The following is a 27,552-nucleotide window of genomic DNA, read 5'->3' as shown; positions in this document are numbered from 1 at the left end:
TTCCAACAGTACAAAAATGTATTTAACTCTTCCCATTTTTTTTCCTGAAGTTTAACAGTAAAACTAATTTCATCTTGGAGGCTTTCTGTTCAGCTCAAAGTGAGATAATTTGTAACAGGTGAAGGAAACACTCAGGCAAATTCCATCATGGTCTTTTCTTTTGCAGAATAGCCCCTATTCCTCCCCCATGAGCATACCAAGCACTCTGACTTCCAGCCCCAGGGAAGCTTTTCTCATGAACTTCCCACACAGCTATCTCATAAGGTCTCACCTGAAACTTGGGACATGTCTTGACCCTCATCAGCATCCATTGTCCTCAGGTTATCTGAGAAAGAGAGGAAGGGATTTTAGTTTAAAGCAAAAATACTAATAAGATATGAGAAAGAGAGAGAGATAAAGAACCCCTATGCTATTTAACAACAAGGTTATCTAGCAAGAATAATGCATTTTCCTCCTCACATACTTGCTGGAGTATCAGACTGGCACAGACCTTGATCCTTTTAAAAACAGCATTACAAAGATTTATAAAAATATCATTACAAGCACAGGAGGACCAAATTTGTTATTTATTGTTAATTTCCTACTGCATAATAACCCAAAATGCAAACTGACTGCAACAAAATTAAGCAGAAAATTAAATGGCCCTGGGTCATTGTAGGCACAGAATTCATTCTCTTGGCTGATCCATAGTTATGTTCTTTCTAATTTACTGAGCATGCATCGATGAACCTTGAGTCAGCTTGGTGACACGCGTACAATCAGCAATCAAAAAACGAAGCAATTTGCTGAAGAATGTCTCATTTACCCAGGCAGGGCTGCATATCTGAGCAGCAACTGCACTACCTCCATCAATAATGAATACACCTCCAGCCTGGCAGATGGGCAATGCGGGCGCTCCTGTCTTTGTCCCTCAATCTTTCTGGGCCCTTGCCTCAGCCTTCACCAGCACTCTTACACGGGGAGAAGTGACGCTCACTACGGCAGCAAAATGAGCCCAGGAGAGAGCCCGAGCCTTCCTGTTTTGCTGACAGATGGCTGGCTTCTCAGATCGGTTTAAATAAAAAAAAAAAAAAAAAAGAAAGAAACAACTGGGAAGATGCTGCCCTTCGATGACCATAGTGAATGTTCCACAGAGTGTACTACGAGCCACAAACACCAGGGAGAGAACCCCAGCATCAGTGGAGTAGAAACAAAAAGGTGTTCTGTGTTTCGCACTTGGGTCCTGGCCTGCCGCTCGGCAGTCTCAGGTGCCCCAAAGTGGATGACAGCTGGCAGCTCCACAGATAAGAAAGCTATGGCCAGCAGAAGGTGACCTCAAGGAAATCAGCTCATTTACGCTCTGGTATATGACTTTCAAGAGAGCTCCTTCACTAACCAGAAAATGCAGTCTATTTGTTGACTCTAAACCAGGTTGTCCCCCTGTCCCCCTTTTTATTTTTGGCCACCTCTGTCTCTGGTTCAGATGTGTGGATCTGAGCTGTGGCCTGCTTTCAGCAGAGACCTGAAAAACTGATGGATGATTCAGGGATCTTACCCTCTCAATTAGGCTGAAAACTGTGAGGGTAGAAGTGTTATATATAATATATCTATCACTCCATATATCTTTAATACCTTTTATGGTACATATGGAATATGCATTTTCAATTTCAGGAATATCAGTATTAGTCATGATGAGGATATACATGATAGTCACTTTTTCTGGATGGGAGGGGTTTTTATCTATTTCTAAAAGTGACATGAATTTTCAAGGTGGGTGTGTGGCTTAGGAGTACAGCTAGTGGCCACTGTACAGAAAAAGTATTTCAGAAAACAGAGTAAGCATCCACCAGCACACGGAAGCCAGACACACTAGCCCAGATGCAAGCATGTGACCAGCACAAGCATTTCCAAAAAGCAATACGTCAAGAGTCTCAGGTACCTTTACTGTAAAAAAGGGGAAAAGCCACGATTCTTCTGAAACTGTCAAAACAATGATAAAGAAGCAAGATAGACTCAAATGAGAAAAATCTTTGTAACAGCCGTGCCACACTAATATAGGAAGTTAGAAGTTAGTTCTCTAGTTTTCTGAAGATGTGTATAGTATTTTAGCGCGGCCTATCACACACCAGGTCTTAAATACCTCTGTATTGATTGGTGAAGCATACAGAAGTTAAATCTTGTCACAGCAACTATAACTACACGAAATTTTTAGAATGGTGACTTAAAACTTTTTGCTACATAAATGATACAATCTTTTACAACTTTTTTTAAAGGCAAGAAAATGCTCATAATTTCTACCACTTAGGACTACTCTTTTTTCTGTATATTTATTTCTGTGCTTTTTACAAAAAGAGGACACTAAACAGATTACAAATATGTTGTTTTAAAATATTTTTTAATTTAATACCACACATATCTTTTTATTTAACAAATACACACCACCATCATCATTTCACTGGCTACACACTAGTCAACTGATTTATATAACAAATGCCCTATTGTTGCATACTCAAGTTGTTTTCAATTCTTAAAAAAAGATGTTTCCTAAGGCAAAGTCAAGGCTCTTCCACCCAACACCACTGGCAAACGCCCTTCCAGTGGAATGCGGGCTGAGCCTCTGAGTTTGCTGCATGGAGACAGAGGTGATCAATGCTAAGTCCTCTGGACACACTCGTCCTTTCAGGCGGTGAGATGTGAGAACAGTTTCAAGCCGGAATCCTGACAAACTGCCCTCGGCTGGTCCCCAAATCAAGCTCTGCTCTGTGGGAACCTTCTTACTTTTGCAGTCATTTGCAAACAGTCCCCGCACCAGTCTCCTGGAGGGAGCTAGGGGTGGGCAGCAGATCACACCACAGCGAGCACCTTCCTGGAGCGAGTCTATTGTCAGCAGCCAAGTCTGCAAGAGCCAGAGAGCCCTGCATTTTCGCACGTGGGCCTGCTGGACATTTCCACTCCATGCCCTATCACCACTCCTGCCCCAGCATGGAGACCTGTGTTTTGCAATCCATCTCACTCCCAAGTTCATACACAATTTCAACCACATTGTTTCTGACAGCAGGGGGCTTCATGGGCTTATGAGTGCAGTTGCTTGGGGGCTGGTGCTTAGGGGATCTCTTTGCTTGGGGTGATGTTCACCAAAATTTTTAATAATTTCTGAACAAGAGGCCTCAAGTTTTCGGTCTGCACTGAGCCCTGTGAATTCTGTGGCCTGACTTGTCTGACATGATAAAGGATGACTTGACGGGCACCTGAAAACTTCCCCAAACTCCAAACTTGCATCTCTTGAGATGAAAAAGCAGTGACTTTCTCGTAAAAGTGGCTTTGCTTCCAGAGAAAGGCTAAAAGAATAATCAAACAATGAGAAACTGTTTGAGGGAAAGGAAACGTGGCCTCTTCCAAGACAGCTTACAAAGGGGAGCCTGAAGTGTCTAGAAGGGCACTTAAGTCCTGTCACACTGCTTTGTTAGCACGTGCATCACTTCGGCTGTGTATTTTACAAAGCACTTACTGAGCCCCTCCTCTCTCACATGGAAGAAATGCAGAGTGCCGGGTAAAATATGGAATTTAAGCTTGATATGGCCTCAATTTAAAAGGAGCTCACATTCAGTAAAAGGAGTTAATCACAAAGCAAGCTAATGGCATGTTTTCACAAACTTTCACCTAAATGAAAAATCAAGATCAGTAGGTCTGTAAAGGGAGATGCCAGAAGGAATAATTATTTCACAGAAACGTACCGCAGTTTTCTACTTTGCCTGGGAAACCCAAACAATTTCAGGCAAGAGCTAAAAGAAGCGATAGTAAAAAATACAACAATATCAGCAAACTACCTTTCACCTGTGCAATTCTTATGAACATGAATGCTTTTATTGTTTTTTTGGAGCATGCAGTTCTGAATCTTGCACAAGGGGAAATAGATGCAGAGATAAGTGCAGGGCCAACGTGACAGAAGCTGTCCATGGCTGTGCCTCTAGGAGCGGGGAGTGGAGTCTGCAGTCACAAGCCACCAGGCACCCTCCACTCCAACTCTGGACTGCTCACTGACTTGGGAGGTCTAAATCTCTGTCTGTCTTTCCTCTGCCTTCTGCATCTCTCCCTCCTCCCACACCTACCTCCCATCTCTTTCTCTGTCTCTCCCTCCCTCCCTCCGTCTCCCTTTGTCTGAGACTGTCTCTCTCTCAGTCTCTCTCTGTCCTTCTCCTTTCTCTCCCTCTTTCTGACCAAACAGTGTCAAGCAGGACTTACTTTCCTAGTGTCAGTTGGAAACTATTAGCATATCCATAACTTTACAAAGGAGGAGCAGAAGCCGGACAAGGAGCCGGGCAAGCCGACAGCACAGGGGCCTCTTCCAGGCCGTGTGGGCCCTGCTGATTTACAGCCTCCGCTGACCCTGAAAGGCATCCCTGGGGGACCTTGGGCCTGTCCTGAAACAGCTTCCTGGACCCTGCCTTTCCTCCTTCCACACCGAGGCAGGACTGGGACCTGGCTGTCCCCTGGGGAGAAACATCCAACAGCCCTGGGCAGTTGCTGCTTCCAGGTGAGGAGCCTTGGCAAGACTGGCTGGGAAGTGAACTCATTCTGACTTCAGCATCCCAAAGGAGAGTGTGGCCAGAGCTCTGCCGAACCTGCTGGGGCTCCTGTGGAGGCGGGTCTCAGGCCTCTGAGCTGCCTCCAGCTCCCCTCTCTTCTCTGACAGTGAATACCTCTCTTCACAGTGCTTGCCCTGACACAAGGAGTCTCTTCCATAATTCTGACAAGCTGAGTCTAGACAAATGAAGTAAAAATGAAAATGCAGATAGATGCCTGTCAAGAATCACAACTTTACTACTTTTCTAGCAGCCCAAATTTATAGCTGTTAAAAAGCCACTAAGTACACAGCATGCCAAATTAACTGTACAAAGTACTGAGGGTCACTCATAATTAGCCTGTCTGTTGGTAGCACACAGTAATTCTACAAGCTTTAAAAACAATTGTAGTTGGCCAGGCGTGGTGGCTCATGCCAGTAATCCCAGCACTTTGGGAGGCCGAGGCAGGCGGATCATGAGGTCAGGAGATCAAGACCATCCTGGCTAACACGGCGAAACCCCGTCTCCACTAAAAATACAAAAAATTAGCCAGGCGTGGAGGCGGGTGCCTGTAGTCCCTGCTACTTGGGAGGCTGAGGCAGAAGAATGGCATGAACCCGGAAGGTGGAGCTTGCAGTGAGCTGAGATTGTGCCACTGCACTCCAGCCTGGGCGACAGAGCGAGATGAAAAAAAAAGAAAAAAATTATAGTTCTCTGAGACTTAAACAACTGCCTTACAGTGTCTTTCTGTTGGTTTGCTTTTAAGCAAATGCCTTCCTTCTCCACTGGTACTCTAAGGGGGATTCTTTGTCCAGTGATATTTCATAATATGTACTGAATACTTTGAGTGTGCCAGGAAAAGGCTGCAAAGAAAAGGATACTGGTACTCACTGGCGTTATCTAATCAACCTACTAAGTTTCTGGCATTGAAGGGGCAAATGGTTAAGCCTCATAAGACCATGGGTGTTGTCTGTCTTGTCCACTTGTTTATTTGAGGACCTGGCATAGTGTCCAATGTAGAGCTAGGATTCAACACCTACTTGCTAAATATGTAAATGTGTCTTTAACTCTCCCAATTAAACCCAAGGCATCTGCATCATTATCTCCATTTTATAGATGAGAGAACCAAGGCTAAGAGAAATAGCTTTCCCCAGGTCACACAGCTAATCAACGACAGAGCTGAGACTTGAACCCATGCAGTCTGATGGTGATGCCTCTTTCTCTCTAGCACTCTTGCCCATCAGAATGTTGCAGCCCAGTGCAGGGGTCGCACACTCCAAATGCATGACAGGTAAGGATGGATGCTACTTATATACTGCTAGAAACTAAACATGATCTTTGTAATACTCTGCAATAAAGGCAAATTTCATCATAAAACTTCTACAGTAAAGTTCTGGTTATTTGGCCAAATGTATGCTATTTACTTTTTCCTCCCTGACAAGTGAAGCTACACTAGAGTTACATTTGGGGTTATTTCCTTAAATACTCAATGATGCTTATACTGAAGGGAGTAGATACATGGGGGAGACAGGGACCAAGCCTGTAATTTATTTAAAATGCCTTAGGTCACAGACCTCTTTAATAAAACCCATTATTCCTGCTAAGAGACAAGTCCTTTCATCTTCAGACTGGTAGATTTTATTTTTGCAAATCTATCATATCACTGTGAATTACACTGTATTTTAAAAAAGGAAATGCTTCAAGAGAAAGCTAAGGCAATATGCAAAGTCTTTGTATCTAGTCAAAGAGACCTTATAGGTTTTTGTAACAATTTGACAAAACAGGTTGAGAGAACATAAAAACTTCCGAGCACTCTTATTTCATTTCTGATTCTTTTCATTTTTCAAAAATTAGCTGCCAATCTACACATTTTCATGATTATTCCACAGAGTACTGCTGGTGCAAATAACAATGAAAAACAAGATTTAAACAGGAAAGCAGGAATCCAATTTGGCTTTCACACCACCCTCCCCCGACATTTAACTGAGCCACAGAAAACTCCTCCTGCGGTTTGTTCCACTGTGAAACTTTCTGAGGGCAAATCAGCTCAGATGTGCAATTCTGTCCTAGCATTTTTTATTTTTATGGCCAGGAACTGATATGCAAAAGAGGAAGGGTCAAAGGGAACTAAGGAAACCTTTCAAAATACAGTTAAAAACTATGCTGTTTGAATGTTTTCTTGGTAAAGAGGTATTTGATACAGAGGGAAAAGAAACAGAACATTTTAAATGCCACAGTGGGGCCACCTGTTTGAAAGTGAGGTATAAGAAAAGATGGCAGATACTGTATTCAAAAAGTTGTTTTAAAAATAGAGAAAGTGGAGTTGGAGACAGTCCTCTGTGTTCACATTTGTTGCTGCAAGAAGCCCAGGGCCGGAGTTCAAGCTGGCCATGACTGTCTGTCCTGACGTTACAGGCATATTGTATCGTCTCTACCCTCTCATAGGGGTGCACGGTTCACACGGAGAGGAGAGGCTTCCCGTCTATACTACTGTACCATCCACTCTTAAACTAATACTGCTGTTTATTGAGCAGCCATGGGAGAAGCATACACAGTCAAAATTGATAGAGGCTTTTACAGGCCCTCTTCTGATTTGGGCCATCGACATGAGCCACTTCCTAGGTAGCTTCCTCAAATATAAATGGCGTTTCACACTTCATCACTTAAGTTAAAAAAATCTAAGTTTAGAATCATTTTCTTCTGCCCTCTTACCGATTTCAGAAGACATTCATGCATGGTCAGGAGCTGTGCAACAATGTGAAGTGCAATGAAAATAGAACCTACAGCTTTACAAAACACAGAAACTGCCTCCAAAAGAAGGGTCCACACAGACATGCCCCAGGTCATTATTTTTTTGGTAATTTACTATAATAAGATAAAGAGACAGAGGAGCCCAGGAACTGCTGTGTTCCCATTATTTTAAACGTTTAAACGTTTTTTTCTTCATTTTTTTAAAAAAGAGAGATAAACACAAACTTATAACAGTAAGTTTTTCCCTCAGCAAGGCCATATGGTGTCACAAAGAATGCTTTATCTTGCCTTCTTACCAGTGAAATTATCTTAACGTACAAGTAAATCATTTCAGGCGGACATTTTGAAACTCAAACTTAACACTGTACATAATAGAGAAATCCACTTGTATACCTGTAACATTTCAAACAATGCACCTGTAAAACTGAAGTTTCTGCAAAGCCATTTGACTTCTATTAAAATAAGTGCTTGTGTGAGTTTATTTGGCAAAAGCTATATTTTATTTAGTCCCAAAGAAGTAAAATTATTTAGATCTTCACAAGAACATCCCATTGTTTATGAACCCATACGTGTATATTTATTAAAAATAACCTGAAGTCATGATTGATTGATTGGCCCACTGAGGACACATTCCTAGGTACTATAAATTTTCCTCAACTTATTTAGATATAGTATCTACCATTAGCAGGTGGTAAGACAAGATCTACAAAATCTACATATAAATACAGAAAGAACATGTGTTCTAGAGTAAACACATTAGGGGATTCATTGTTGCACATATATCTATTTACCTCTTATTCCTTGCAATATAAAAGGCTGCTTTGGCCTGACCTATATACAATAATGGGTATTTAGTCTTTCCTCCAGAGAGGATGAAAAGGTGCAGACATCCTGACGGGTGTCTTCAAACTAAGGTAGGCCACTTGGTTTCTTACTAATTGGAAATTTTCCCCAAGGGACTGAATTCTGACCTCTGTTTTGTTTACGACACCCACAAAATTATCAGCTATCATCAATTAAGATGAGATTTTTTCATAATAACTATAAGAAATTAATCTATGTTGAACTATACCCACAGTATATGGAATTTGATTCAAAAATCAGGTTCCTTAAATTGTAGTTTGGTCTCTTAGTAGCTTTACTTTGAAAATTCACCTTGCTCATCACCCCACCTTCGAGGGGTTCCACTGAAGTCAAAATGAGCTGTGTCTCAGAAGGGCAAAGGGAAGAATAAATGCATCAATGGCTTGGTAACAATTACTGCTACTGACAACAATCAAATAATGACAGAAAAGAACATCATTTAAGAATCTAACTTGGTGTTTTAGCTGGATCCTGTTAGCAAGAAAGTTCTAGATTCCTATTTTGTTCTGCAATAGGGAGCTCAGCGCTGGCTGTCCTGTAACCCGAATCTGGAAGCATTCTTAAGACACTCACGCCAAAACCATTCATCACATTGTAAGGTCCATGCGAAACGTGGATATCAGGCCCCACCAGGATAGTTTAGACCCCATTTTGTAGTCCTTTATTTGTGGCCTATGATCTCTTCATGCAAACCCAGGGGGAGGGGGCTCATCAGTAAAACCTCAGAGAGCTTACAACTTCCTCATTTGTGGGGGTACAAAAATGGGCATGTCTTTATTTATAACCTGACAGAAAATGCTCCTGTCCATAAGAGAGCAAAATGTGGGAAAATTCATTTTAAACACAGCAATCAGATTTTTCTGCAGCTCTTAAGTAAGTTGAAATTATTTATTTTTAATGTTTCACTTTACATGCTCCTTTTTAGCAAATTTCATTTCTTTAACAAAACATTGTCTGCTCTTAAAGTTAAAATTCTGTAAATTCAAGCAAACATACACAACCTCATACTAAAGCGGGAAAACACTCATACTGCAAAAGTACTCACAACTTCCTACCAACTTTTAAAATGATAATTAATTGCCTTATGTTTAACAACCTGAGATAATTAGCAGTATAGTTTTAATTTAATGAAATAGAATATACGATTTATCAATATGTTTTTGCAGTGAATCTCTTTGAATATCAGCTTAATTTTCTGCCCTACACAAAACTCAGCACAAAGGAGGAGGAAAAGGTCACTTTTTCCAGTTAAAAGTGGGGCTCACACTAGGGGGTTGCTGGCTCTCTCTAGTTTCCATTAAAAGCACTGGAACACACTTCAGAGTGCCTCAGAAGTAAGCTTACAAAAGGTCAATTCCTCATTCTCATTTCTCCTAAAGACTCTAAATTAAACATTTTTCCCATTAGGTCTAGGGAAGTATCTTATGTGGAATTTTATTTGTTCTAGGTTTGCCAGTGAAAATCTGGTATAACAACAAAAATTTGTCAAAAACTGATAAATCAATATTCATAGTGGAACTCCTAGCTTCAGAACAGGACTCTAATCTAAACCACATTGTTCATTTTCAAATAGTTTCAAACTAACAGAAAATGCTTTAAAGGTATAGATTTTAGTGTGTGATCTCAAAAATGGAGCATAAAAATCTACTTCAATATGTGTAAGGCCATTCAAAAACACTTTACACAGTTCTTAGTGTTTCGGCAGTCTGTGCAAACCCCCCACCAATTATAGAAAGAAAGAGGGGAGGGAAGGGAAGGGAAGGACAGGAAAGGCAAGGCAAATGGAGGGGAGGGAATGACAGAGAAGACAAGGGAGGAAAAAACGAAGAAAGGAAGACCAGACAGACAAGACCACATTGGATCCCCTCTTTTTACTGCATTGCTCTCTCAACAAACCTAACCTCCTACCCATTAGAGTTAACTTTTGGTGTGCAATGGCGGGAAGAGAGTCAGATTTACTTTAGCAGTGAGCTGATTGCAGAAGAAAAATGAATCACTGCACACTCGAGTGAGAAAATATGAAGAAAGCACTTTTCCACTAATTAGGACCCATTTTCAGCCATTCGTTAAGCCGTGGCCCCGCGCCACGAGCTATCAGGAGGTGGAGCATGGGGCCATCCGAAAGCAGAGCGTTCAGACGGAGCATAATGATGCTCTCCATCACCCGAGACAGGTGGCCTGCACAGGGATATGGGGAGCTGCTCTGGGCTCAGGCCACCCACTGTGGAAACACCAGCAGGGAAGAGGGAAGAACACACTGGCTATTCCAATCCATGCAAGCACACAAACCGTGTGGCACTCACCAACCAACCGAGGCCTCGCCAAGGCCAAGTGAGAGCTGCCTTTTCCACACAAATCCAGACTTTGAGGACCTAGGGCTGCTCGGAGTTCCCCTCAGACTCAGCCACCTGGGAGGGATCTTGGTGCCTGGCTACAGGGCCTCTGTGTCCTCTTCCTCCTCCAAAAGGTTCCTCTGCTGCCTTCACACTCCACCAGGGTGCAGAGAAAGGTGGAACCACTTGCCAAATATGCAAAAAAGGAGGGAAGACCGTTTTCTCTTAGGAAAACACAGACAGGAAGGGAGCCTGTGCTTCCTGTCCTAACCAAAATGAGTTCAGAAATTATGTGGACGTCTGATTTGTCAGGCTTGTGGTGGAAAAGGGTGCTCTTTTAGTCAACAGGAATTGTGAGTTCCCCAAAGGCAGAAATGGCCATGGGAGAAAAGAATTAAGGCCAGGCCTGTTAACAGGCAAGACAAATGGCCCCCACACCTGTGACCTAGGGTTTGCACCATTTTTAACAGTTTATTACCAAGTGGTTGGCTGAAGACTCCTCTGGCAACTACCTATTTATTATAGTCAAACATGAGAGGGAAAAACGTCAACTGAAACAATTTGGCAGTTGCCTGTAGATTAGGCCTCAGTTGCTCTTCCTCCAGGCCCTTCTCAGGAGTAACCACCAAGGAGACACCAAAATGGGCAGGCCCGCACTTCGCCACTTAAAAACCTTCTGCAAACCTTCTTTTGCTTGCTGTTTTATCTCACTTGTAATATATGGCACTTCATAAGGTTTCATAATGTCTTAAAAAATATTTGTTGGAATGTTACCAAACATTTAAAAACTCAAACTAAAGCTACTAAAGTGATGACACTGAAACTTTAAGGACATAAACATATATTCCAGGAGATGTGGAAAGGTAACCTGAGATATGAAGTCATTTATTAAACTGCAAAGAAATACAAGAAAGCCATGGTCCACATGAAGACACCAGCATGAGTGTTCAGTCAGCACTACAGTAAAAACAGCTTTGTTACTGTCGATATCCTTTGGTTTTAGGTGCTCTGCGTCCCTAACAAAACCTCATTCCTATCTTGTTCCTCATCTGAATTTTAAGTGTGTGTGTGTGTGACAGTGTGTATAATGCTGATCCTCTGAAACTCTACGTTTCTAAGACATAGATCAAAAATGTACATGTGCCCTTTTTGAGCAAAATAAAACTGATCTGTTTTCAAGACGTGAAATAGATTAATGTTTCTCTTCTTGTAAGCTTCAAAGCATGGGTCACTTGTTGCTTTTACATCTTGTGTTTTCTCCCATAAAATGGAATGATTATTCAGCACAAATATGAAATGGAATAGAGCTGAAGTCTCTGTAGTTATGAACATAGAGACACCAGAGAGAGAACAATGTTCACAGCCAGGACAGGAGCTGCAGCAACTCTGCCGCTAGAAGCAGGCATCACAGTGCCCCCAGAGTGCTTGTCAGTCTTAGAAACAGAGGCATCGGAAGACAAGCGTTTTCAGAGAACGCAAAAAGGTCGTGGTTTACCTTCTGTAAGCTGGAGTGGAGCCACTTACATCAATCTCCCTTAGAATATGACAAGAACCAACATTTATTTCATAGTGAAATTATTTCACAAGTCCAAAGATTAGAGGAGGAAAAAAAAATGCCACAAAACTGCTATCCTTGATGAATTCTTAGTTAACTACAGTTACATTACATTAATACGTACAATTATGCAACACTCAAAAAACGTTATTTATGCCTAAAATTCACCATTATATAACATAGGGAAATCCATCTTGTTTTAGTAAAAGTTTAAAAATAAAGGGGGCCTTTAATACTCATTTCAGGTCTGTTTGATGTTAAAACTCTTCCACACTGCCCCATGCCTCTCACTCCACGCTGTGTGCATGCTGTGTGTGTGCACGCTCTGTGTGCATATGTGCATATGCACATGGAATTTATTTCATGTATCTGTTAATAAATGCATAATCTTGAAGTGTGTGTATACGTATATTAATATATAGAGAGTTCTTTCCTCTTTCAAAATTTTTGACATTTATATTGAAAATATGCTATATTAACCACGCATGAAACACACACATCCAAATCAAGAACAAAAAATGTATCCAAACCAAAGAACCACTGTTCTCAAACTCCAAGTCTCTAGTCAAACAAGGAAGACAGTGGCCTGCAGTACAACAGGGCTTTAGACCTCTTGGCTAATACATTCACTGCGATCTTAGTTTTTCGACAAAGGAAATGGCTACAAACGGCCACAGCTGATCTTCTCTTTAGGAGCCTGTGTAAAACTCTTCGAAAGGGTCAAACCTAACACATCCAGACTTTTATCTGCAGCCGTTGTGGTCTCCTGGAGACCCTGAGGGTGGGTGATTATTGCTATGATGTTTCTGCATTAGGGGTGTGTATAGTTTTCCAAGAGGTACCACTCTAATTAGAACACTGATGAATTAAACAAGTACTGGAGAGTTTCTAAACTCCTTCCTTCAACTCTCACTGTGAAACAAAAGGGGAAGAAAACATGACCATTTAGTTCAATAAAGTGTTCTGGTCACCAGCTCTGATTGACTGTGAGACTTAGAGTCACATTTTTTTTCATGTAAAAAATGTATGAAATATGTTCATGGTGAAATTGGAAATCAGATACATTCCATCAAGCAAGAATAGTGTAGTATTTTTAATGTGACATCATTATTTGTATGTGTACACATTATTTCTTTAACTTGTTCTGCGTTTTACAAGATGCCAGTGTAAGAAGGTGAATCTTCTTGTCATGAATATTTGCCTCATGTACATTTTAAGCCATAGCCCAAATGATCTGATTTGTCACGGAAATAATTCTGACACATTCTAATATAAATAATACTGAAATTGTTACTTTTTAAAATTCCATATAAAAGATGAGTACAATAAACCTCATTGAACAAACATCTTCAAACAAAGAAATAAACTCAAGAGGACCCAGGACATTTCTATGTGGGTCCCCCCACCCCTCAACTCATAACCAAAGTGAACCTGGCCTTAAAAGCATTTGAATGTCTATGAAAGTTTAAATATCATACGCAGTATTTTCAAATTCCATAAATTTTCCTCTTTTAACAGAAGTTGATGGGACTAGTAAGGAGACATTTCCTCAACACCATTTTGTCTGGAAGTTTAAAACAAGGTATCTCAAAGCTGAAATATACTGCCTGCGGCGCAGTGGGAAATTGTGAGTGGGTAACCTAAGCAAAGCGCACCGCATTGAAATTCAGTCTGGGTGGGCTGCAGTCCCTGGAGAGAGGGAAGCTGCATTTGAAAGCTGTGCCTGGTCAGACCCTATGGAATCGCTACGGTTTTCGGTCATTAGATGCCTCCAAATTAGAAGGAAAAACAAGCCCTCACGAGGTTCCTTAGGCATCAGCAGCGATGCTTGACAAATATTTAAAATACATTTCAAATATAACCGCAAGTAACCTGATGCCTTAATATTACTAAGGGTTTTCCTGAGAAGGTTTGGTGACTTGAGCGTCAAACCTGCGGTCAGCAAAAGGACTAACTTTTCAAAGCCGGGATAATTCCTCTCTTGCAGAAATCAAGTTCAGACTCGATCTCATCATATTTATAGTATAAAAAGAAAGCTCTCGGCTCAAATATAAGGAAAACTCTTTACACACGACTTTATAAAGGCTGACTTCCGTGGGTATATGTAGGTCTACATAAATTTAAATATGGTTGGGAGCTAGAACTCCTCTTCTGGTGACAGCGGGGCTGCTCAGAAGTGTCCCATGCCGGCCTGGTCCTGCACCTGCTGGCACAGTGCAGAGCACAGACGCTTGACAGAAGTGAACTCTCACTGTCCTCAGAAAGGAGAGGCGGACCTGAGCGACACCAGGGTCTACCAACCTTACCGCTTTTCTTTACTGTGTTTTTTTTTTTTTTTAAATTCACCAGTTACCCCAAGTTTTCCTATTGAAATTCAATTTGAAAACACTCACGTGGATTTGTGCGTCGCGCTTTGGGGCCAAGACTGATCCTCGGGTGCGAAGAGCAACCTCGGAGCCGGGGCTCCCTCTGCCCTGCCGGGCTTGCCCGCCTCGCCGCGGCCGAGCGTCCCGCCCAGGCTGGGATGCACCGCGCGGGGACCCAGGGGGGTCGCCGCAGTCACCGCCCCGGGCGCGGGCCGCGCAGTCACTTGTTAGAGTGTCCTGCTAACTTGGCCGCGGAGCTCTTCCCAGCTTTCTTTCACAATGACTTCCTGAAGTTGCTCACTCGCATTGTTCCCCATTTCTCCGCCACACTCCCCGCCCCCAGCCGGCTCAGACCCGGCTTTCGCGCTCCCGGCCGACCGGCTGCCCCGCGCGCACAGCGCCGCCCGCGGGCCGCGTACCTGGCCCCCTCCGCGCCGGCGGCCCCCGCCGCGCCCTTGCGTTGCCACCTGCTGCCGCCCAGAGCGGCGGGTGGCCAGAGCGCGCGCCCTGCCGCCCCGCAAACTTTGGGGTGACGCACGCTGGCGGTCCCTGCTCGACCTGCCCCGCAGCCGGCTCGGCCCCGCGCGCACCTCTCTGCCGCCTCCCGGATCGCTGCTCCGGTACACGGAGCGGGGCGCGCAGAAGGGCGCAGAGCGGGACACGGAGAGGGTGCGTCGTCCCGTCCCCGCCCCGTCGCCTAGTCCCCCGGCTCGCGCGGCGCCCGTCTCAGCCGCAACTCCGGGCCAGAGGGGCCGCGCACGAAAACTTTGTAATCGCGCCGGGCTCCGGCTCAGCCCCCAAAGGCCGCCGGGGCGGCGGCGGGCGCGGGCCGTACCTGCTGGCGCGGCCGCCGGCTGCAGCCCGCTCGCCCGCGCCGGGCCCGCTCGGCGCGCCGCCGCCACCCCCGCGCGCACCGCGCCCGGGCCCTCCCCTCGCCGCCGCGCTTCCTCATTCCAGCGCAGCATCGCGCCGCGGCCCCGCACGGGATGCGGCGGCCGGCGCTGTGTCCGCGGGCCCGGCAGCCCGGCTCGGCCGCGGCGCTGCGGGACCCGCGCGTAACCCGTGGGGGCGCGGCGCGGGCGACACGTGCGGGCCGCCAGGAGGGGGAGGGGGACGCGCGCCGCCGGGCCCGCCACCCTGCACCCGGGGCCGCTGGTCGGTCGGGGCACCCTCACGCTCGCCCCGCTGGCGAGACTCGAGGGACTCGGGACATCGTAAAGCACTTTCCCCAGTGTCTGGGAGCGCCCGCTGTACGCTCAGCTTCACGTCCCTGGAACTGGGGCCCCTTGGCTCCCGGGTTCAGGCTCCGGCCCCAGGATGCGAGTGCCCACCCGAGGGGGTGGGAAAAGTTGATCCTCCGCAAGGGAGGGGAAGGTGCAATTCATTTTCCCAGACAACCAATGGAATACCTCTCGTCTCTCTTCCCTCCCACCTGCTCACGGCAGAAGTTAGGATGGCGCCTTCCATGTTGGCCTGGGTGCACGCACAAGTGCGTGCGGAAGGGTGGCTGCAGGCGGAGGTGACAGCGAAGCAATCCCGCAGCCCGCTCGACGGCTCTTTGCGTCTCAGACCTCTCCCTGGCGTGTAAGACACCGTGTGTCTCCGTAAAACGGGAATGCCACCTCTGACAGCGCACCCCTTCGCCCTACGGGGAGCCCCTCACTCTAATTAGCCGGGCTCCACCCGAGCAGGAGCCAGCAATGTGTTCAGCTTGAGCAGGAGAGAAAAAGGCATGAATTCCACAAATGCAGCCTGGGCTCCCGCCAGGCGCTAGGGGAGGGGACCCAGAGGAGTGAGATGCGCCTCCTGCCCTTCCAGACTTGTAGGAGCCACCAGGAAGGCACAGAATAAAAATCCCGGGCACCCCTGTGAGGAGGAGCGCCCTGTGAAGAGGGCCGAGAACGTGCTCCTGCTTTGGCGCGGTGGTTCGGGAAGGCGTGAAGACCCGTAGGGAGAGCGATGAAAGACCAAGGGAGCCTCCTCAGGGTAGGACATGCAGGCGAAGAAGGCACAGGCCTTCCGGGTGGAGGACACAGCCGGGCAAGGGAATAAGCAGGAAATGTCCCTTCAGGGCAGTTGAGTGTGGCTGGAGACCATCGCTGCCGGGGAAGGTCGTGGCCTGGCCCAGGAGGCCTCCAAGTCGGGGGCCAGGGCACACCAGAGACAGGATCTGCCTCTGCTGCCTCTGGGAGAAGGCCCTTTTACCCGTGAATCACAAACAGCGTCTATCCACATTCTTCCTGAGCGCATATGCAGCTCTTACTACAGTACTCAGTGTGTCCTGAAGGGCATTCCGCTGGGCAAGCCTGAGCCAGTTAACTCACTGCTACAGCCCAGAGAAGGGGAAGGTAGTGAAAGGTCCATTGATTTACCTTCTAGTCCTCTCCTCCACTGCGTGACCTTGGGCAGGTTATCCAAACTCCTGAGCATCATCTTCCTTGTCTGTAAGAAGAATACATGCCACCAATCCTAAAGACTCCTTACCTGGATTAAATGAGGCAATAAACATAAGGTACAAGGCCCAGAGGGAGGCCAACAATGTTGTAAAGGGGACACGGGACACCTCTAGTTCTTGGATGCAGAAGTACCTTTAGCCCCTGGTACGTCTCTCTAAACCTGTGCCTTGGTCTTCAGGAGTGGACCGGTGGACCGAAACATAGGCATCTCACCAAGGTGTAGCCCACTGAGGCGGGAGCATGTGGGGCTAAGAGCCCAGATAGTTTGGGCTTATGAATCTGACTGAGGTCCTTAATCTCTCAAAGCCGAATTTCCCCATCTGTAAATTGGTGGTGATAATATAACCCTCCTGGTGGGGTTGTTTGTGGGTTAAGGAGATCACATATGGAAGACCTTGCCACATGCCTGACAGAGAGGAGTACTTTCCAAGTAAGAACAGTTATTCCCTGCTAGCCCAACCAATGTCCCAATGAGATGAGGAGTGCACTGTGAAGAGTCAGGCTCCTTGGCTGGGTGCAGTGACTCACACCTGAGTTTGGAGCCCAAGGTGGGAAGATCACTTCAAGCCAAGAGTTCCAGACCAGCCTGGGCAACAAAGCAAGACCCTGTTTGTACAAAAAAATTTTAAACTTTAAAAATCAAACCCCATTTGTATTAAAAATTTAAAAATTAGGTGTTGTGGTATGCACCTGCAGTCCCAACAACCTACTTAGGAGGCTGAGGCGGGAGGATCCCTTGAGCCCAGAAGTTTGAGGCTGCAGTGAGCTATGATTGACACCACTGCACTCCAGCTTGGGCGACAGAGCAAGACCCTGTCACAAAACAAAACAAAACAGCAGTCAGGCTGCAGGTACCATGCCTTACCCTTGCCCCCAACCGGGTGGAGTTGAAGGAAGTCAAGCTTATATTATTATAACCTGGGGTCTGTGGATAGACTCAGAGGGACCAGAGAGGTGATATAAATCAAATGTTCAAACCCTTAGGGACAACAGTAAAATGCACAATGGATGGGAAAACATATAGGGAGAAATTGGAACATGTAAAACTGTTTTTTTTCATATTATGTCTAAAGTCATTTTATTTTATTTACATATTAATTCATATATTGCCCTCTTCATAATGTTAAAGTATTAAATAAAACACTTTAATTTATTCAGGCAGTAATTGCTAAATCACCAATTTTTCTTCTTATGAGGCTGTATTATCGAAAGAATAGAGACCACCTATAGGATTAATCAAAGGCTACTTATTCAGAGCTCACTATGGAAAGAGAGGCAGCTAGGCACTTTTGTCCAGGTAGAGCCTGGATGGGATTTTCAAAAGAGAGTGAGTTTTTTACTTTCAAAGGAAAGTAAAAGGATGATTGAGGTGATACGATATGGTTAATAGTTTTGTTTCTTAGTAACTGTGTTTGGCAAGTTGTTTAAAGCCTGAGCTTCAGTTTCTCATCTGCAGAGCACGTCTACTTCACAATGGTCTTGATAGAATTACGTGAAATTCAATGAAATAATCTATGGAAGTCATCATAATTGTATTTTTCTTCAATAAAAAAAGATCTGTTAACAGCAATGAAAAGTGCATGTCTCCTCTGATGGTTGGAAAACAGCAAGAATATTTTTAAATAACAGCAAAAGTTTTTTTTTGCTAAAAAATAAAATTTTATTTTATTTATATACCCAGGACTTGGATGAAACTGTTGCAACAAAGACACTGTTTCTTTGGTTTCTTTTTCCCAGTTTTCATGACTTCCAGCTTCTGCCTCTGCTGTTTTTGAAAAGTAATGATCACTGGCCTGGTGAGAGGTCCTCGATCCTTTTTCTTGGGCTCCCTCGTTGGTTTGGCTATTTCTAAGCATAGTCCACTAGCTCCCGCCTGCTGCTGGGGGTGAAGGAGCAGGATGCAGAGGAGAGGCAGGGGGCTGGTGCAGAGCTAGGGCTGTCCTGCTGGCAGTGCCTGGGTAGGAAGCACCTGGTGAACCTGGCAAGATACTCCTCTGGGTGCTTGGTTTCCTGAAACATCTGTAAGGCCCTGTCTTGGCACCTCAGTGTCTCCTGGTTCTGCAGGAACCACAGAAATCCTTTAGCACTACTGACCATTCACATCTCTGCCTGTAGGTTTCGAATCAGGGATGGGCTGCAGCTGACATATGAATTCTTCCCACTTCCTGGTAATACTTTCACTTTATTCCCTTTGAAATTTGTAAGAGAAATACACTTAGGTTCTCAAAAGCAACAAATTTCTATCAATATCATTTGGTTAGAAGAGACTAAAAATCACACTGAGTCAGATATAGTGATTTGGAGGAGATAGATAGGTTTACACAAAAAATCTTTCTGATGAAAAGTTTCTGAAGATGTTTTTGATGAGTAATAAAAAATAATAGATTAATCTGACCTGAACAGATCAGAACAAAGAAGAACAGAGCTGTGTGTCACTCCCAGTTGATTCTTTGAATAGGAACAGGATTGGAGCAGGATTTCCGGAAGCATAAACATTCTGGTGGCATGTATTCATTTATTTATTCAGAAAGCCTGTATTTATTGAGATGTACCATTGCAGGTGGCTCTTGAGATGCAGGTAGTCACAAGAAAGCAGAAAGGAAGATCTGTCCCTTAAGGAGCTCACAATCTAGTAAAGTCGGTAGACAATTAATAGTTTCATTCTGATGCAAAATGTGTCATAATAAATTCTGACATGAGCCTTATGGAACACAAAGGATAGCACTAAAGAGTTGCCAGAACTGGGGGAGGCTTCATGGACAAAAGGAGGGAGGTGGTGAGGAGAGATCACACAGGAGGTCTGAGCAAATGCTTTTCTGCTCCACACTTGGCTGGCAGGGGAGCTTAGAAACATCCGTCTCAAAAGAGAGAATTAACTCAAGATTAATAGTAATATTGTAATTATCACCCCACCCTGAGCCCAGCTCTGTGACAGGCATGCAGGCATTATCTCCCATCTAACGACGCAGCAAAGCCAGCACTGTGGTCCCCATTTCACATGAGTACACTGAAGCTCAGGGAAGGGCACTCGCTGGGGGTTGATGGAAAGCCCAGAACCTGGCTGTGAAATGACAGACTCTGGGGCCAAACTATTGGAGTTAGTTCTGCAAGTTACTAGACTTCTCCATGCCTCAGTTTCCTCTTCTGTAAAATGGGAACATTGCCATAGCACAAACATCCTCGGAAATGTTTGAGGTCTCAATGAGTTAGTGCACATTAAGGACATTTTGATGGCTCCTTGGCAGATATCAAGCACTGGGTAAGTGTTCGGCACTTTGAAGCATCCAGTTTTTATGTGACCAGGCTGGGATACAAATCTTGGCCAGTTATAATATTTCAGCCATGCGTCTGCCCTCTCTTTTCAAATTACCTTGCGAATCATGCTGGCTCCTCCTCTGGCTCCACACGTATCCTCTTTCTTCCTGCTTATGCCACATTTCCCAGCACAGAAATGAGATCTCTCCAAGAACTGATTCCTGTAAGACGGGAATTCCCAACCTCAGGGCCACTGACCAGTATAGGGAGGGTGAGCAAGCAAAGTGTCATCTGTATTTATAGCCACTCCCCATCACTCACATTACCTCCTGAGCTCCACCTCCCATCAGATCAATGGTGGCATTAGATTCTCTTAGGATTGCAAATCCTGCTGTGAACTGTACATGTGAGGGATCTAGGTTGCATGATCCTTATGAGAATCTAATGGCTGATGATCTGTCACTGTCTCCCATCACCCCCAGATGGGACCATCTAGTTGCAGGAAAACAAGCTCAGGGCTCCCACTGATTCTACATTATGGTGAGTTGTTATTTCATTATATGTTACAATGTAATAGTAATAATAGAACTCAAGTGCACAATAAATGTAATGCTCTTGACTCATCCCCAAACCATCCCCTCCTGACCTCTGTGGAAAAATTATCTTCAATGAAACCAGTTCCTGGCGCTAAAAAGGTTGGGGACTGCTGTTTTAAGACACCTTTCTCCAATTTGTGGGAAGCGTTTTCCTTCACTTCTCTTTAAATTTTTTATTTCCCCTAAGGCCGAATTGTCAGTCTTAGAAGCAACAGTCTTGGTAGAGAGGTCAGATGGAATGGACCTGTCCAGGAAAGAGTAAGATATGTGAACAGCCTTTCCAGCCTATCAAGTAGGACTGAAATTTAGTCTAGTTATTTTTGAATTATGATAGCAACTCTCTTTTCTTTTCTTTTCTTTATTTTTATTTATTTATTTTTTTGAGACAGGGTCTCACTCCGTCACTCAGGCTGGAGTGCAGTGGCACGATCTTGGCTCATTGCAGCCTCCACCTCCTGGGCTCAAGGGATCCTTCCACCTTAGCTTCCCAAGTAACTGGGACCACAGGTGCATGGCGAGGGCCCTGCGTGAACTCAGCTGAGTTACGTCACCTCTCTCAGGATCACACTGTCATTTCTGCAACAGGGAAAATGAATCCTGCTTCGTGGAGTTGTGGTTTGGATTAAACAAAAGCATGAACATAAGTCTTCAATTGTAATACCTAGTAATCAATGTGAGTTAGCCCTTCTCCCTTTCCCCTGTTTATGGGTGGCTGTAAGATTTCTCAGAAAGTGCTTTCTAACAAGTCAAAAGTAGGCAGAGCTTCTGATTCCCAGGAATGTGTCTCCAGATTCTCAGTTGGGACTAACCTTGACTAAGTTAAAAGTGGATTTTTTTTTAATCTAAGAAGAGCTGGAAAGAATGATCTCAATGGATGGAGCAAAGTCCATCTGGTTCCAAAGGTAGTAAGTCAGCATTTATCTAGCACTTTAAATTTTACCAAAAATTGCACGAACATTTTATTGAACCCCGATATCAGTGAGGTAGATCTTCAGGACACCCCACTTGCCATGCTTTTCTCTTGTGCCATTCATTGGCTGTTTTCTCCCCTCTTTCCTAAAATGCTGCAGCTCTCCGGACATGTCTCCCTCCACAGTCAGTTCCTTGAAGGCCTCTCCAGAATCAGTTTGCAATGTCATCTCTGTACCCTTACTCCAAAAATTAATATCTGCTCTTCAGACCTCCTTTTGAACTCTCCCACCTCCTTAACACCTTTACTTGGAGGCTTAATAGGCAACTCATATTTACTGTCTCCCAGCTGAATCCCTGATCTTCCTCTCTTACTTGCTTCACTGAGACCCCTTCATCTCATTGAATACCAGCTGGCAATTGCTGAGGCCAAAACCTTGGAGTCATTTTGATGCCTCTCTCTCTCACTTACCATCCAGTCCATTGGGGAATCCCACTAGCTCTGCAGGTATCAGGTGTCCATGGTCGGACCTCCTCTCCCTCCATTGCAGACAGGCTGGTCACCTCTCATCTGCAAATAGCAGCATCCTCCTCAGGGGTCTCTCTACTTCCACCCCTGCCCCTCACAGAAGCCAGAGAGAGCTTGATGAAGAGCAGAGTCAGATCGGGGTGCTTCTGTGCTGAATGCAGGCCAGACTCCTCCCCCAGTCCAAGCCCAAGTCCTAGGAGGATGTGTGATTTCCCTCCCTTCTCACCCCTCTCTCCTGACAACATGGGCCTGGCTACTCTGCCACTTACTTGCCTGTCTCTGGCCACTTGGCCCTACCTTATAGTCCTCAAGTGCTCCAGACCAGCTCACTGCCTTGCACTTACTGCTGTCTCCTAGAAGGTTCTCCCCTGGATTTCTGCTTGCCCACCTCCCTTACTGGCTTCAGGTGTTTGGTCCATTATCATTGTGGTTGAGTTGTCATTGTCTGTTCTCCATGAAAGGGAACGACCTTGACCCACCCGAGCGTTAGCTTTTCTCCTGCCTTCTCTCTGGTTTTCATTGGTAACATTTGTTTGCTCTCATTGAAAGGAGAGATTTGGTTTTTTTTCTATTTTGTTTCCTCACAGTTCCTAGAACAGTGAGCAGATATTCAGCAGATAGTTCCATTTCATGGTGCTACTTTTGAAGGGTTTATCTTACTTACAGGAGAAATATTTTTGTTTAAGTAACATGTCAAGGAGTTGGCACATTTGTTTTCCAATATGCAGAGGGACTGTGTTTTCCTCTCCTGACAGCTGAAAGACCCCCATCCCTCCCGATGCTTCTGTCCTGTCTGGGGCTCTGCGATCATGCACTAGAAGTGTTGCTTCTTCACCTATTTAATGCTGTCTTGGCAGTAAAGGCTTCAACACAGAATATTCCAAATTTCCTTCCTTCGACTGAAAGTTGACAATTTATTTCACACTTTCCTTGTATGTGCATTATTCTGCTCATTTTTAAGCCATTTTTCAAAAAGGAAGCAGAGAATACTTTTAAAATACAACACTGCAATACCATAATGAATTTTCCCTAATCCTGTTCTGGTTGTATCAGGCAGTTATCCTAAGTGAGTTGATACCTCTTTATTTCTGTAGGATAAGAAGACAGATTATAATTTAGTAATGCCAGGAGCAGGACTTTCTCTAAATTTGTGATTTAGAAATAATTTAAAGATATAATGCATTCTGTAGCTACACACAGCCCAGTACAATGTATTCTTTTAATATTTACTCATAATATCTTATTACTTGCAGATATGTTTTTCTAATGAAGAAAAAGAACTCATTTTCTGTGATATGCAGTCTGAAACTGGTAACTTTATTTCCACTTCAGAGCTCAAATTCACAATTTTCTGTAGCTTAAAAAGTGTTCTGCAATTAAACTGAAAGATTGACTTCTCATTATAATATCCCTTTATTTTCTATGATTATAGCTCATAAACATTTTCAGCCAAGCAGGTTTGTTTCCAACAAGTTGTATTGAATAACCCTGCATTTTGGGAGAAGGAATAATGTTGTCTTGATTTATAGATGGTAAACAAAGGCTAATTTTGAAAAGAGAATATGCAGGATGAAGATCCAATTCTTTGTACAAATAGATATACAGGACGTATATATGTTTGTAAGACTGTTGACTATAGTTAGGTACACATTCCATGGCCAATCAAAAGATGATTAAGCCGAGGGACTAAACTGAGGGTAGAACCATGGGATTTGGCTCCAATGGCTAAAGTGTAGAGCAGGAGATGCATTTGTTTATTGATCCTTTGAAGGTCAGAACCTGTATGCTACTTTAATTATCTTACTCTTAGGTTATTTATTATTTGTGAATCAAAAGCCAGTTAATCTTCCTCGTACTCCTCCAGCCTTTGAAGAGCCCTTTGCTCACTTCAGAGGGCAGCTTTTGGCCCTTTGGATTCAAAGGCCATTAAGCCCGTAAGACACAGAGTGTTGCACCAAATGATTGATGTCCTTTGAGCCGGACTATCTGATATAGCAGAGTTCTCAGAGCAAATCCAAATGCAGCGGTCGATAATCATACACTTAACAGTTGCCCCTCCACTACAACACTGTGCTTCAATAAGCACCACCAAAATGCTCTGGACCCATCTCTCCCAGTACATATTTCTTTTGCATTCCTGGAGCTCCTGTTGATTTCAGTGAAAGCTCCCAGCACCTCAGGTAGCAGTGTGGCAATATGTGCAGTACTCAATAATTTATATTTGCGTAGCTTTTGAGCTCATCAGCAAAAAGTGCTTATCAATCTTCTCCTCCCCAGGAAGTTGGACCACATTATTATTCTTATTTTATGGATGAGGAAACTGAGGTAAAGGAGTCCCCCAAAGTGAGGAGAGTTATTTTTAATTTTTTGAAGAAAGAAATACAGCTGCTTCTTGATGACCCAAAAAACTGTTTGACATGTGAGCTTCTAACAGGTGGCATTGAGCATTTTGACTACTCAGTAGAAAGGGCATTTTATAGAGACATTGTTGCTGGTAGAAAATACCACCACTCCATTGTGACAATTCTGTTTTATGAGGTAAACTTTTTTTTTTTTTTAAGTTAAGGCTTGGAAAACTTATTGACACAGCAAGGCAAATAGGACCAATTTCTTGCTCTGCTCCACCTTGATCAAGTTAGATAAAGTGCCCCATGGTCATGGCCCATGGAGTCACCTTGACTCGGCCTCTGTAACTTGGGGTGGGAACCAATAATACCTGTAGAAGGATGTTCTGCATGCCTCACTTCTTGGCTTCTTTCAGGATGGGTTTGCGCTAGAATCATTTCCCAGGTATAATAAATTTAGGAGCCTCCCACAGTGGAACTGACAGCAAAGGCAAAAACTGTCAACCCCCCTCCCCCCGTGATGGAAAACTTCTCAAGGTTTTCCCAGCAGTGCATTAGGCAGCTCCGTAAGAACCCACTGTTGTGCGCGTTTTGAGACTTCACGTCTTCCATTAACCAATTCTAAGACAGAAGACCAGTGTCTTCATTTCCCATGTTGTTGAAGTACTTTACATAGACTTTAACCCAGTTGCTAAATTGCTTGAATTTGTTAAATGTACAAAAGGGCCTACTCCCCGTTGATGGAGTGAAAGTAGATGTTTGATTAAGTAGATAGCTAGATGTGCTTTTTTCCCCCCATCTGGATGTGTTAAGGGGGTATGTTTGAAACTTAGCACTCAGTTCATGCCTTTCAGAAGGGGAGGGAAGAGGGTATTTAACAAGGTTAATAATGACAGAAAGAGGAATTGACACCACAAAAGAAAAAGAATCATTCTAGCATTTCGTGACAGTTCAAAGACAGATGTCGTTGGCTAAGTGAGAATCTCGTAGACATGGGGGTAATATACACCTTATATGCATATGGATTAGTGAAAGCAGACTGTCAAGTCGGTGAGTGTAAGATTGTCAAATATGAGACATAGCTGCAGAAAACCTGGAGAACTACTTACTATTTATTTCTTCACTTAAAGGCCCAATCCTGTTGTCTTTTTACAGACAAAAGACCAACTACTTTAAGGTCTGAGGCCGGTCAAGGGTAAGATGGGACTGAAACTTTGTCCTGGGGCTTCCTGTGAGCACCAGAGCTCATCATCTGTTCTCCTTTGAAGTCTCTTTTTCTTCTTAGTCCCAGGCTCACTATTCCCTTTTGTTTAGTAGACTTTAGTTTATCCCACAGGGCCATACTAAATTCCATTTCCCTGATGTCCATCATGAGGGATTCTAGAATTGCGACGAATGAGATCCCAGATTGAGAAAGTTATGTTCCATATCCTTTGGAGTCAATTTGATTATGACAGTTAGTCCCACCGAGGTTGTTTGAGGCTCTGCTGTAACACATGATGCTTTGGAGAGTCAACACTGGCCTTGTGTGCTTGAGTAGAAAGCACAGTAGCTAGAGAGTGTTACCAGAGATGGTTTGGTTTGGTTTGGTGGATGGAAGATTCAGGAGACCTGGTTTGGGTCATGATTCTCTCTCCAATCCTGGGCAGGTCATTCAGTTCACCTTCCTAAGCTTTGGTTTCTTTGTTCATTAGATGATAGAGGTTGACAAGATGATCTCTATGAAGCCCTCTAACTGATACTCCATGACTTCAGCTTGGGCTTGGTAACATATATCTGGGAGGCTGGTATGGAACTGAGAACAGCTTTAGGGAAAAGCTTCAAAAGTTCTTGCCCCATCATCTCTAAGTGGACCTGACCTCCCTGGCTTATATGCCATACCATTCCAGAAGGACTCAAGCACTGAGAGCTAACTGTGCTAAAACCAGCTGGGGCTTATCACACCCTCAGATATGCACAAACACAATCACCAGCTCCATCACCTGCTAACCTATAGTGACTAACCCTCTCTGGTCAAACTTGGATGGTTTGACTTCAGGACTGTGTAGGTAGGAGTGAAGAAGTCACAAATTCTCCTAACCTGAAAAAGAAATAAAACAGAAGCATCCTAGGGATAAAGATCCCTCACTGACAAGTTTTATGTGTTTTTTTGTGTTTTGTTTTTTGTTTTTTGTTTTTTTTTTGCTAGTGGCATGGTTTTCCTGGGAAAGTCCTCCTGAGTAAAAGAGGAGAGACACCTGGTGAAGACTGGGACTCTGGGGGCAGGCTGCTTGCTGCATAGGCAAAGGGAGATTTAATGAAGATGAGTTAATATGGGACTAAAATAAGTGTATCGATCTGGGGGAAATCCTGAAGTCTGCTGTGAGGTGGACAGTTGTGGTAAGTGGGAAATGCTTTGGGGAAAACCCTTAACTTCCCCAAATGCCTATGTAAATGCCTACAACATGGAAAATTAACAGGAAGAGCTTGCCATCTCAGCAGACACTATCACTTAAATTGGAAATATTGAGCTGCAACTGAGGAGAGGCAGTGAAAATAAGAATTACAACTGCCTTTAGGTTCAAAAGCCTACAATTATCTGATACACAGAAAAGAGAAAGTGAATAATGTGTGGAGAACATCTGAATGAAAACAAAACCTTTGTGGAAAAAGTGAATCTGATAAACATTATGAAAATATGTTCAAGAACCTATGACAAGTAGATGGATGAAATAGTTTCTGATTAAATAGGCCAAACAACTTTAGGAGAAGGTCCAGGAAAAGGAGTATGGATAATGGTAAGAAGTTTCAAAATGGGTATATGCTATCCAAAACGGTTTTGTGTGAGTTGGTGAAATTTCCATCATATTACAGGTGGATAAGTTGGGAACATGGTATGTGATTATGGGTCCAAATGTCCATATTAATTAGAGATGCCTACAGATATGTTTATGGGTAACATGAGCTTGGCTTAAAACAACAAAGAAAAAGAGTGGTTGAAAGATAAAACCAGATTGGTAGTAGTTTCAATAATTATTGAAGCTGAGTGATAGCTATAAGGGGATTCCTTATG

General features: G+C 44.0%; 1 protein-coding gene across 16 annotated transcripts in view; it reads right to left on the bottom strand.

The window, feature by feature from the left end:
* The window catches only part of IKZF1 (IKAROS family zinc finger 1), a 101,004-nt gene extending 85,707 nt beyond the window's left edge, over positions 1–15,297 (bottom strand). For 3 of the 16 annotated variants that reach the window (XM_034964082.3, XM_063606231.1, XM_057302872.1), the window contains exons 1-2: positions 15,246–15,297; positions 272–325 (exon numbers count right to left, since the gene is read on the bottom strand). In XM_034964082.3, the coding sequence (XP_034819973.1) occupies positions 272–311 (40 nt within the window). In that variant the 5' untranslated portion in view covers positions 312–325; positions 15,246–15,297. Of the gene's footprint in view, positions 1–271; positions 326–10,459; positions 10,667–14,437; positions 14,776–15,000; positions 15,124–15,245 lie in introns of those variants that run through there. The other 13 variants (XM_063606233.1, XM_063606234.1, XM_057302874.1 and 10 more) reach the window with 10 other exon arrangements.
* Between the last annotated feature and the right edge of the window lie 12,255 nt (positions 15,298–27,552).

This window comes from Pan paniscus, chromosome 6, assembly GCF_029289425.2.
Source record: "Pan paniscus chromosome 6, NHGRI_mPanPan1-v2.0_pri, whole genome shotgun sequence".
Taxonomy (NCBI): Eukaryota; Metazoa; Chordata; class Mammalia; order Primates; family Hominidae; genus Pan; species Pan paniscus.
This window is presented reverse-complemented; position numbering and strand designations above follow the sequence as displayed.